The sequence below is a fragment of the Bombus flavifrons genome, chromosome 14, assembly GCF_040668555.2.
Source record: "Bombus flavifrons isolate JBK064 chromosome 14, iyBomFlav1_principal, whole genome shotgun sequence".
Classification (NCBI taxonomy): Eukaryota; Metazoa; Arthropoda; class Insecta; order Hymenoptera; family Apidae; genus Bombus; species Bombus flavifrons.
The window spans coordinates 8336884-8349537 of record NC_138455.1 but is presented as its reverse complement, the minus strand read 5'-3'; the positions used below and the strand labels follow the sequence as shown (position 1 = coordinate 8349537).

At 33.2% G+C, this 12654-nt stretch overlaps 3 protein-coding genes across 4 annotated transcripts; 1 reads left to right on the top strand and 2 right to left on the bottom strand.

Moving 5' to 3' along the window:
* The first annotated feature begins 5 nt into the window (after nucleotides 1-5).
* Nucleotides 6-9976, top strand: LOC138186597 (facilitated trehalose transporter Tret1). 2 transcript variants are annotated; one of them, XM_069126632.1, is made up of 5 exons: nucleotides 6-138; nucleotides 653-959; nucleotides 2612-3416; nucleotides 7605-7918; nucleotides 7994-9976. In XM_069126632.1, the coding sequence occupies exons 3-5, from the start codon at nucleotides 3397-3399 to the stop codon at nucleotides 9283-9285; spliced, it is 1626 nt and encodes a 541-aa protein (XP_068982733.1). In that variant the 5' UTR covers nucleotides 6-138; nucleotides 653-959; nucleotides 2612-3396; the 3' UTR covers nucleotides 9286-9976. The 2 variants fall into 2 exon arrangements, with proteins under 2 accessions (XP_068982733.1, XP_068982732.1); XM_069126631.1 differs by lacking the exon at nucleotides 2612-3416.
* LOC138186601 (uncharacterized) lies at nucleotides 9768-11104 on the bottom strand. The gene is made up of 2 exons (XM_069126638.1): nucleotides 10909-11104; nucleotides 9768-10823 (listed from the first exon to the last, which is right to left on the bottom strand). The coding sequence occupies exons 1-2, from the start codon at nucleotides 10961-10963 to the stop codon at nucleotides 10174-10176; spliced, it is 705 nt and encodes a 234-aa protein (XP_068982739.1). The 5' UTR covers nucleotides 10964-11104; the 3' UTR covers nucleotides 9768-10173.
* Nucleotides 11105-11169: 65 nt separating this feature from the next.
* Prosbeta3 (proteasome subunit beta type-3) lies at nucleotides 11170-12377 on the bottom strand. The gene is made up of 3 exons (XM_069126641.1): nucleotides 12260-12377; nucleotides 11407-11972; nucleotides 11170-11324 (listed from the first exon to the last, which is right to left on the bottom strand). The coding sequence occupies exons 1-3, from the start codon at nucleotides 12260-12262 to the stop codon at nucleotides 11276-11278; spliced, it is 618 nt and encodes a 205-aa protein (XP_068982742.1). The 5' UTR covers nucleotides 12263-12377; the 3' UTR covers nucleotides 11170-11275.
* Between the last annotated feature and the right edge of the window lie 277 nt (nucleotides 12378-12654).

Here is a 12654-nt window from a genome sequence, read left to right as displayed (position 1 = left end):
AAAAGGTATCGCGACGAGAGTCAAATAAGAAGCATCGCTGCCGCCCGTTCAGGAATTCATCCTATTGGCACGTTTTTTTCCGCTTGGTACACAAATAAGTACAAGATCAGTGTGAAAATCCGTCAGACATTGTCGCAGGTAAATTAATTTCCGAATTCCTCCAAATTTTGTCGTGTCTTGCGGCTTGTTTCATTCTTGAAATAATTTTCAAGTGTTTACGACAGAAGATCGTTAATGATATCGATTTAAAAATAAAAAAGTAAAAATTAGTTATTTACAAATCTTCTTACATAAAAAGGGCGGTCGTTTTCAAGATTGCAAGTGACCTCTTGCCGGAGAATAAGAAAATTAATTCAGTGAAACGCGAGAGAAACCAGAAATATTGCTACGATTCCATGGCAAGAATTTCGATTAAATTTACGTAAAAAATATGTAATCTGTTTCCGACAATAGTACGTTATCGACATCGTCGATAAGAGAGCATTTATGATCCAATAACAGTACCGACTTGTCACAATGGAAAAGTTGTTGAATGCTTAGAAAATTCATAGCGTGTAGAAAGATACATTTTTGTATAGAAAATTTTATTTAAAAAATGATTTTTAATTCTAATGGAATATTATTTCGACGTGAATTATCCACGATTTCATAGGATCGCCGAAGATCAACGAAAAGGGTAGATAGATGGATCATTTTCTCGCACTGTCTAACGTGCCTAGTTAAACGAAGATGTTACTCCCGGCATGAAAATAAGCGAAATTAAATAAAACAAGACAGAAAAGACGTAAGAGGCACATGACTGCAGCTTGATATGAGAAAACTCGTGACAGCAGGCTCGATAACCCACCAAGAATAATTTAATCGACCGCAACAACCGACAAACGTGTTCAGTCCTTCGTCAACATGTCCAGGAACCGGAATTACGAGACATTTACAGACGAGTGTATGTCTCTCAGCGAGTAAGTACTTACTCTATGAGAACATTCTTTCATCGATGCATTTTTGAAAGGTAAAAAGATCAGATAAATTCGAGGTTGACCGTGTGCTCTTTTCAATCGATGATTTAACTGGTTCGTTCGGCCATTCTCCATGTCCACTAGGTGAACTGATCGGTAATATGGTCGGTAATTGTCTAATTATGGTTCTAGCTTGAAAAAAGCCTACTGGGAACATTTAAAGACCGGTGGGTATGTTTTCACGTAAAATTCGTCACGATCACGAATATTTTCCTTCTCTGGAATACTCATTTTAATTAGAAGGGAGAAGGTTTAAATTAATCGTGCTTAGTGTAAGTTCTTGTGTGATTAACCTTTCATGGCTTAATTATCTCGAGTGTTGTGAGAATTTTTATTGATGATATATGTAGTAATTTCATGGATTAAAAATTGAGAAGGTAGATAACATTTTTGTGTCAAGAGGAAATCGATGCAGTTTTATTATCAGGCTTTTGGTATCTTGAATTATCTTCAGTAAAATCGTGGCTTAAAGGACTTGTTTGAAAGATATGAATGAAGACACGCGTTGAGCTTCAGATTATAAATGCATAGTTAGAATGTAGAGTATATATAGAGCTATCTTCGATAAAGAATTATATAAAAGCCTGATTATTTGTCTATTGGTAAAAGCATCTTGCTCTGTGATTACAGTGTTTGTATGAGATGAACTATTCGGCTAGCTTATCTCTATGTGTGACCATGTTTTGTAGTATGTTTTAGTGTATATACGATTCGTCATCATACGAAAATAAACCAAAATATAGATGATATAAAATTAGAAGAAATACAAGAAAAGTGAATACAATATCATTACGAAAATTTTCTGTTCTTACGACACGACGTGCAGACATGATGCAGACGAGTAAGAATATATTTCTCTAGACCATCATGTTTGCGATAAAATAACAAGTTAGTTTTTAATGTTGTTTGATATCTAAATATTGTTCCTCGGGATTTTATGAAAAGATTTTATCTCTTGATGAGAGCAACTTCACGAAAACGTGCCAAAAAAGAATTTCTGCTTATCCGTTATCTCATTTTGCACATTTAGCTCCATACGGAGGAGACATCAATATCGTAATTCACAAACAACCATCGTGACAAATTCAGTCACGAGTTCTAGAAGCGACGAGCGATACGGTCCTATTTTTCTCAGATAAACAAATGATCAAATCCTCGCGATTGTTCTTATCGATACGAATGTAGATTGCGCTTTACAGAATATACTTTCGATTCGGAAAGAAATCAGAATTTAACATGTCCTTTTTTTCTCATCTGACAGACCGGTTAGTAATATTTTATTTTTACACTCAGTCAATATGAACATGTTGTTTGTGGTAAATTGAAATTCCATATCCAATTTCCATATTATTATTAGCAAGTAATACCTGAAAATACAATCAGAATAACAGTGGTAGAATTAGCATTCGTTCAAGTGATTTTTAGCAATTTTTTTATCAAGTATATCTTTCTAGAATTTTTAACATACTATTTACAACTCTTGCAATATTTTTTACAATTTTTCAGAATATCTTGCCTCAAAATTTGTAGTACACTCCTTAATTCTGTTTAATAGCTTTTGATTGGTATATCAATAAAAGTATTTTTTTTTTTAGCGAATTTTCTTCATTAATGTGATAAATTGGATCGAGTTTCATTTTTTCAAGAAATTTTCACGAGCACGCGGCAGCTCGAAGGACGCATGTGCGCGCGGACAAAATTCGCGCGTCTTTCTACTGCGCAGGTCAGCGGGAACTCGACCAACCAAAAGGTCGGTCGCTTTTGCTTATATAAAGCTTTACCGGCAGTTGTCGCGAGTACATTCGCTTTGTGCGCGTCGTCCAAGAAGGGGTGAATACAAGTAATTTCTTTTTCGTTCCTGCTGTTTCTACACGAGTGTTTTCCTGTTTCTATTCGTTGTGATTGTCTCTTTCCTTTTTCTTGTTTACTTGATTACGATTTTCACTAACAAAATTTCCTATCGCAAGAAGAAATCAACGTTAAAGAAAGAAGAAAAGCAAAAATAATCACGACCGCCAATGTTCATATATTGTCCATGGAAAAAGATACAAGTGGGATTCTACGAGATAGGGCGAATAATTGGCGTATGAAGAATTTTTTGAGAGAACGAAAACTGTTCCGAAAAACGCTACGTGATTTCGTGATACTTCGTTAGAGGTGACGAAATTTAACTAATTTAGACAGAGAAACAAAAAAGGAAACAAAGACGGGAAGAAAACAAAAGGAGGAAGAGAGAAAAGAAAGGAGGAAAAACAATGCGCGAATTCCCTCTCATAACGAGCATATCATTGTGATTAATAGACTGTGATATATAACTTGTACATATTTTATTTTACTTTAAAATCGTTCCGTTTGAGGCAAACGACAACTGAAGATCAATATGACGAACACCATGGCAGAGTAAGTGTATACATAATATATAAGTACATGTACGCGTTTGTGCCATATTTGTTTTACATCTTTTACTTGCACAATGTCCTGGTCCTACGATCACACATAACGCAAAATTTGTGTTAATTGTTTGGCCTCGGACAATCGTAATTATGTATATCACTAAATCTGCTTTAGATAATTATAATTTGCTTTCCCCACTAACTTTCAAAAGAGCCGAATTTTTCATTTAATTTTTCAATAATAATTACTAAACTACGAAGATTTATTCAAATCCTCTCTCTCGTGAACAGAGTTAAAAGGACAAACGTTAAATATTTTATTTGATCTCTTAAATACTATAGTACTTTGGATATTTTTGCATATTAGATGCATTCTATAACCTTTCGCACATTGAAATTTCCCATAGCACGTAAACATGTTGACTAAGCTATTCTAGTTGTAAATTCCTTTGAGCTTGGCACTGTTTATCGTAACGCGTATATTTCGTCTTTCTCTTCAATGATTTAGTATAATTTTCATCAGAATCTTACAGTTGGAAGTTAGCCTGGCTTCCTCACTGTTTATCGTAATTGACTGATTGTAACGTGACGCACGTTTTTCTTTCTCTTGTGCGATTCGTTGTAATTTTTACAAATACATTCCTAATCTCAACAAAATATTATTTATAAGTATAATTTATCAAATATGTTCAACCGCCGCTCTTGTCGGATATTCTAGAAAATTAGTTAAATTAACGACTCGCCGTAAAAGATACGCGATAAAAGATAATAACGAGCACGTGAGGAAATTGAACCACATTTTATTTTCTTCGTAATTCTGCTACTTTTTTAATCCGTCTCCATTAGTCATCAATTATTGACGAGCGATGAAAGTCATTCAAATTAAGCTCTCGAGTACGTGACGTGAACGTCCATTTTCGGTTGTGATAACAATAATTAATCACAGTCGATAATTTTCTAGGTGAAGGATCTTTCTATTCGGCACGCTACGAACAAATAACGATTGAGGCTATTTACCGCGACTTAACATAATTACCCTATTAATATGCATCATTAAGTAGTGGTATTGATGACCATATAACAATTAAAGTTCGATTTTTCGCGCGCATTGTGGATATATTACAGTTATTTTCAAACAATACTTATTTCTCTGTGAAATATTTTCCACGGATAATCTGAGTGAACTAGAGTTCATAATTAATATTAAAACCATCAGTTTGTAATTTCTCATGGTAATTTTAGAGATAAAGGGTGATTTATTTTGGAGAAAGCCTAGAATTTTGATGAATGAAGCTTTACATTCCTTATACATATATTTGCCGCACAATTTGACTTCTTCGGTGCTTTGTTAAAATTTTACACCTTAGTTACACCTTAGTAGCGAACAAAGCAACGTTTCTAATCTATTCGACTCATTTAGTTTCGTAAGTCATAAACGTTAATTCCTGTATACTTCGATATAGAATAGAACTCATGGTACTCCCGAGTATTTTCTGGAATTTTGTTTGCAACAATACGACCATGTTCAATAGAGAGGTTTAAGAAGGTATTTAACGACAGTGTTCGACAGGTTGATTGATAGTCCTCGATTGTCAAATCTCGGTTTTGATATATCAATATTAATATATTCTTCTTGCATTTTCGATAATCCATCATCATCGCAATCATCGATATATAACAATGTCGTCTGTGTGATCGCGTGGTAGTAGTAGTAGTAGTAGGCAATACAATCTCGTTTGCATCACTAAACGTTGCGGATGAGAAGCAATCGTTGACTAATCGTAATCGTGTGTACTAGGTGTTCGATTAATTCACTTCTTCCCGTAACAAATTGAATTTCCGCCGTTCAATTTTCCGCGGCGTTGGTCCCTATTGTTTTCCGTTGTCGAACACATGATGTAAGTGATCTATTAATATATACCGACCAAAACACGATTGTGTTCAGAGTACACACTCTACACTTGAACCCTTTCATGTAACGCGTGGACAGAAATAATTCCGTCCGAGTGTGCCAAAATTTGTGAGTCTCTCCCGGCTGAGTGTACGCGATAGATAGCGAGGACAAGGCGGAGAGCAGCGTTTTAAACTTGATGTGTAAATTTAATGTTTGCCTTCGAAAGCTTCCACGAACAAACACGTGCATTTTATTGTTCTCTTTTTCCTCGAAAAAATATGTAGGCCGGCAAATAAAAATCAAGGCCGGGTTTAAAAGATCATCGATGAATTCAAACGCTCTTTTTGACTGTGTTTCTTTTAGTGAACATACTACATATACGACTATTTTCTGATTCGAAGAGTATCAGAATACATACAATACAAGTGAAGGATATCTAATCGTGAAAAACTATTTTATATTGTTTGTATCGTTTTATACACTTTTGATATCCGTCAGCGTTTCCGCGCACGAATAAACAAAGATCGGATCTGTATTATACAAGCATGTAGAAACGAAGCCGTGATTATACACGAGTACATTGCAAACATTGCATCCAGCTGTGTTTTATTAATAACAAATCTGCATGTGAAAGCAATCTCACCAGTGATATTTATCATTACCGTGCGCTTATCGTTGCACCATTCGCGTTGCTCGCGTCACGTTAAGTATGTTCTCCGCTTGTTCCCAACGGGCGTACAAACGTACAGGATCTTTAAAATAATTTGCATTACAAAACTGCGATAGAAAATGTAATGTAAAAATATGGAAAGTACGGATTAAGTAGCGTATTAATTACGCAATCATTTTTCCGCGCAATCTTACTTTGCCAAATGGAAAATCGCATTGAATAATTTTCAATACTTGTGTATCATCAAACTGCAGATTTTTATCGGAAGTACAGAAAATATGCATAATATGGAAAAATATGTAAAATATCGAAAATATAATAGGTTTGGTTTATTACATTATATTCATAAAGATATAAATTTGCATAAAAATTGGCAGCCTGTTTATTATAATTTTCTATAAACAATACTTCTGCTTTCTATTAATTCTGAGCATAATGAAGTACCCACATAGTTGACCAAAATATTTTTCCAATTCAAAACTGCCGATTTGTAATACGATCGGCTAATTTATTGTTACACTATCGTGCGTAAAGATAACCGAATATATATATGCTTGCACTATAACAGGATATACAAGCATATGCCTATGCATACTCTTATCCGCGATAGCATTAATATAATTGCTAGCAGCTGTGGTCAGAAAAAAGTGCAATTTCAATCAACGACAAGAAAATGTTCGGTTTTAAAGTTTATGAAATTTTCAACTTCGTATGCGTTCTGCTTCTACGAGTATTGTCGAAGTTGAACCGATTTAAAAAATCGCTTATCGATAACTCGTGTTAACGCTGGCTCGTAATCTGCTCTAAACAACCGTCTTACCGTCATGATCTTCGCTAATGTTCTAGAAATTGTCAAACAAAGAAGATACCACTGTGCCAGCGCGTGCTATTCGTAGCAACATATCACAAAGTTCTCTTTGTTAATTCCGTTATTCTGCCGATTTGATGGTCTTAATTACATTGACCTACTCCTTTAAGTTCGTTCACAGGCCACAGAAAATTTTCACCATTAAATATTCACGTCAGCTATTTAGTCACATCGAACTTTGTCAAGGCTATTATAATTGTATACGAGATTTGCTCTTTGTTAAATTACAAAGTACACGATAGTGTTCGTAGAAATAATTCATAAATCGATTTCTAGCTGCTAGTGAGATTTAGGTCGTACTTTATTTTGGTAACGTAAAAGCAGTGCCAAATTTTCGAGTTATCTCGAGTGTTACTACTATGTATGTATCTTATACGCGATAACAAGAGTTCATTGATGCAGAAAAGATTAATTTTCAATGGATGCGTGTATATATGCGTCTTTTATTTTCTTCAAAAAGGTGATTCTCAAGTAAATACCGATATGCAGTTTCACATGTGACGCACGCTTTATCTGTATCGGGTAAAACTAATTATCTCTCAGCTCATGGATAAATAACTAAACTGGATACGTTGTGTTACATACAAAAAAATATATATATCACTGCGTATTTTATTTTAGATCGATCCAAATGTTTCCAAGTGCAAATAAATTAAAACTATTTGTCTATTTTATTATATAAATTTATATCGTGTAGGTGATCTCATTTCACGCAAATATTTAACAAGGCGGATATTAATACAAAATGAATTATTTATTGCAGAAAAAATGGTGACATCCAAAACTCAGAGAAGTCATCGTTGGTGGAGTCAAAGATACTTCCAAAAATTCAGTCATCCAATCGTTTGGAAGATGTACAACCTATGCTAGCAACAAATAGTGCAAGCAGTGATCCAGAAAATGGTCGTACTGTTAATGGGAGCGTTGTCAGGCAAGTTCTGGCAGCAGTAGTAGCACAACTTGGGACTATCAACACTGGTATGACCTTTGGTTTCTCTGCCATCGCTCTCCCACAACTTCAAGAACCAAATAGCACCATTCCCATCGTCGAAGGTTCATCCGAGGAATCATGGATCGGTAAATTAATACCATTTAATTAAGATTCGTAAAATCGTATGATCATGGTTATAACAAACTATGCTTTCCCTACAGCTAGTATGTCTTCTATTGGAACTCCCATCGGATGTTTGATGTCTGGATACATGATGGATGTACTTGGAAGGAAACTATCTCTCATTATCACAGAGATTCCTGCACTACTTGGGTGGATATTAATTGCATTTGCAACTGATATTCATATGATATACGCTGGAAGATTCTTTGTAGGACTTGGATCGGGCATGGTTGGTGCTCCAGCTCGCGTCTACACGGGAGAAGTGACTCAACCCCATCTACGAGGAATGTTGACCGCTTTTGCAAGTATCGGGGTCAGCACCGGTGTTCTAATCGAGTATTTATTAGGAAGCGTACTTACGTGGAACATCTGTGCAGCTGTTAGTGGGATTTTACCTCTTGCCGCTTTACTGTTGATGTTTCTATTTCCTGAGACACCGTCGTATCTTATGTCTCGTAGTAGACCTGACAAAGCACGCAAAGCATTACAACAGTTTCGTGGTAGTACATGTAATATTAATCAAGAAATGGAGACACTTATCAATTTTTCAAATAAGAACAATATCAAGCGACTAACAGGATTTCGTGAGATAGGCAACGCTCTGTTAAAACCTAATGCTGTTAAACCATTTACTCTGCTATTTTTATACTTTTTAATATACCAATGGTCAGGTACAAACGTTATAACTTTTTATGCCGTTGAAATCTTCCAAGATTCAGGGGCAACGTTAAACAAGTACTTAGCTGCAGTAATTCTCGGAATAGTTAGATTAGTATCAACCATTGTCGCTTGTATCTTATGTAAAAAATGTGGACGAAGACCTCTCACGATGGTTTCTTCCATTGGTTGTGGACTTTCCATGATAGGATTAGGTGGATATATGTGGTTAAGAAACTACTGGATTACGAATAATTTTCAACTTATTGCTACTTGGTTTCCTGTTTTATGTATATTTTCATACACTATAACTTGCACTCTTGGTTTCCTTGTTATTCCTTGGGTAATGATAGGCGAAGTGTATCCAACACAAGTACGCGGTATTATCGGAGGTTTGACTACAATGGCAGCCCACTCTTTTATTTTTACAGTAGTTAAAACGTATCCGTTTTTGGCTAGCTCAATTACTCGGCACGGTACTTTTATTCTTTACGGTTGCATATCTTTATTCGGCACGATATTCTTTTATCTGTGTCTTCCCGAAACTAAAGGTAAAACGCTTCAAGAAATAGAAGATTATTTTTCCGGAAGGAACGATGACTTAAGAACCGGAAGTATAGGTAGACATAAGCCAAAGATGTTAGAAGCGAAAAAGGGTCAGATATTGCCTTGAATTACTCGCACAGTCAACATTTTAATAGACATAAATTAACGAATCTGTCTTCCATTGATCAAACACAAAAGTTACATGGCTATGTTTTATTATTACTAATCAAGATTAATTCTTATATTATTATCAAAGAGTAGTTTTAATTTAAACAACAGAAAAATGGTATTATATATATATTCGTCTTGTAACAAGACATCGGAACTGGTAACGTGATCAAAAGACTTCAAAAATCAATGAAGATCTATTAAATCATATTAAGACTTCAATTATCGATATCCTGATATTTTATTTTTCATTTTTAAGTAAGATAATTTTAATTTGCGACGATATCTATTTATTGATAAAATATTCAGGTAATTTAAATACTACATAATTTTTTTAATGAAATAGTAGTAATAAGATATATTTTTGTAAGAGTTATTGACAGGATCAAATCTACTCGTCAAAAAACGAACAGAGGGAAGAAAGGAGACAAAATATGTACATGCTTTACAGATGTTTTAATATGCGCACAAAATCCGAAAGGTGCTATTTATTGTTATAGTATTATAATATTTGTATATATGTGACAAGAAGATAACATACAGTTAACAAGTTATGTAAGAAACATTTGTAAACAAACATGGTGTAACAATGTACCCAAGTTCCAACAATGCAAACTATTCTATAAGTTAAATTAAACATTTTTAATATATTTATTGTGTAGTTTAGAGTCATATTCTACCTCTATGATCCTAATGTTACAAACGCCGTTCTGTCTCCCCAAAAAAATAATACACTCTTCAATTTTTAAACATTAAAAATTTATTTTGCATATCTACATAGTGTGGAGAATCTAAATATATTATTTATTTCTATAGCGATAAACAATTATGTGTCCAATATATATATTTAATCAAGTGTTAAATGTGGTCTATTACGTTTTCTCTCTTGTTTTTTTATTTTTTCTTGTATGAATTTTCTAATCATGTCTTCAGGCAATATTTCACCTCTAAATGTTTTCGGTAATATTTCTTTATCCAAAATTGCAAGTCTTTCTTCAACATATTTTTTAGCATTGAACATGTGGGCTTCTTTAATTTTTGCAATTAATTCTGCTTGAAATACTTTTTCCTTTGCTATATTACGATTTGCTCTTATCTTCGCCCATATAAACTTCATTCTTTTACGTAGTTTCCTTCTTTTGTGTTTCTTCATCTTTTTTCTTCTAATTACTATTAAACGTACAGCTAATTTTTCTAACATATTTTCTGTTGTAGGAAGTTCAAAAGATGTATTTGTTAATGGTAAATCCTGCTTAGTAGGCTGTTTTATTAAAGGTTCTTCCATTGATGGTATATATCTTGATAATGGTATTTCATATATTTTTTTAGTAGTACTGTCTGGATTTCTAAAATCTATATCAAGTGTTTTTGGTATAAATCTAATATGCACGTTTGAAGGAGTTACAATTAATGCATTTTTAGAAAAATTAGAAAAATGCAAGGTATTATTGGATCCTTTTAACACATGGGAAGAGTAATATCTCGCGATGAAATTACCTAAAATAATCCATAGTTATGTTTTGTATTAGGTTATCTTCTCTGCAATATAAAATTGTATATAAAAATCATGTACTTTACATACTTTCTCCCTTTATTGTTATTTGTCGAAATGCTGCACACAATCTGCTAACAGCCATTGTAATTCTTTTTTACATATTTTTATAAACAGAAGCAAAATTAAAATATTAATATCGTATGTATCAAGCTGAGGTACTGACCGATCCAGAACATAACCTCATTTACTTTAAAAAAAATATGGTGGCGTACACGCATAGAAACTGTTACCCATGTGGATAAAACAAATAATTATAAATGCATAAAATAAGAAATAACAAAATTCAGATTTTACATTTTGTTTATTGAAAATGATTAATTTATTTAAACAATATATGCACTTCTTAATAAAAGATTTTATATTGGTATACAATACAAACGTATTTAAAAGTATTTTAATCCATTCGTGTCTTAATAGTCCTGGTTGTAACTTTATCTTTTTCTCTGTAATTAAAAATTAATTGATATCTTAGTATCTTAAAATAAAAAAGAAAGGAAGAGAAACATAAAGATTAAAATAACCTACATTATGTAAACAATAGCACCCCAACCAGATATTGCATCTCTGTCACATGCATTTACCAATGCTTGACTGATTGTTTCAAAAAGATCATCTGGCTCCATATCTGGCTCATAAAGCGATTCGCACATTCCATATAGTTGCTCACTACATGTTCCGCCAACCACAAAATCATCTGATGGACTTATACATCCTATCAAATCCACATTACAAACAAATGGTTCATAAGTAACAGGACTTAATCCAGCAATGACGGGCTCTACAAAATAAGGTCCAAATCTTCTCTCGTACAATAAATTTGATACCATTGATGCAAATGTTTTAGGATGTATCTTCCTATTTTCCTTCAACTCATAAAGATTTAATCTAAATCTTAACTTTTCCATTACAGTTTGAGTATCGGTAGCAAGACCAGGAAGGCTAAGATATAAGTGAGATCCCATTTCAAAGATCTTTTGAAAATCACATGTTATGGTCTGTGCTTGAATACCAAATCTGCGATCAGCAGCTATTGCTACACAATTCTTGCCTTTCATTGCTATGATAGCTCCACCATTATAGGCTAAAATACTCTGAAAAGAATCACAAACAAATAAAATTGTGATAGGTAAATTTATCTTATTTCATAATTCATTTCAATTAATTCAAATTTTTAACTAACTAATAAAATAAAATTTCATTTATGACATAGTTATATCACTTTAGCATAGTTTATAAAACGTGCAATGTCATTAACGTATTTGACAGCAACATAACCTCTTTTTTACTTTATATTATTTTAAAATATTAGAGTATGACAGTAACCAACATTTTAAAAAATCGAAGAGATGTACCAAGAATTTAATATACGAAAAATTACCATTTTTAGAAGGTCCCGAAGAATTCACCAACAATTAAATGCGATATTACTGCAAAATGTACCCTGAAGGTCTATATTCGAAGCGCAACGTATGTCACGAAACATATAATGCATAGAACTTCGATTTTCTTTTTCGTTGTAAGTTATAAACATAAATTTACATAACTCACTTTGTTTAATGATCACTAATAACATGTAATATTCGTATTTAGACTCATATTATATTTAATAGAATTTCTTGATATTTTATACATATTTTCAAAAAATATGCGGGAAAATCAGTATCATCTTGAGTTTTTGATTCTCTAAAATCCAATATTTTTTTACATGACTTCTGGATTGCATCGAGGTAAATTAAACATGCTTAGGAGATGTTTTTATAACAGGAATAATGA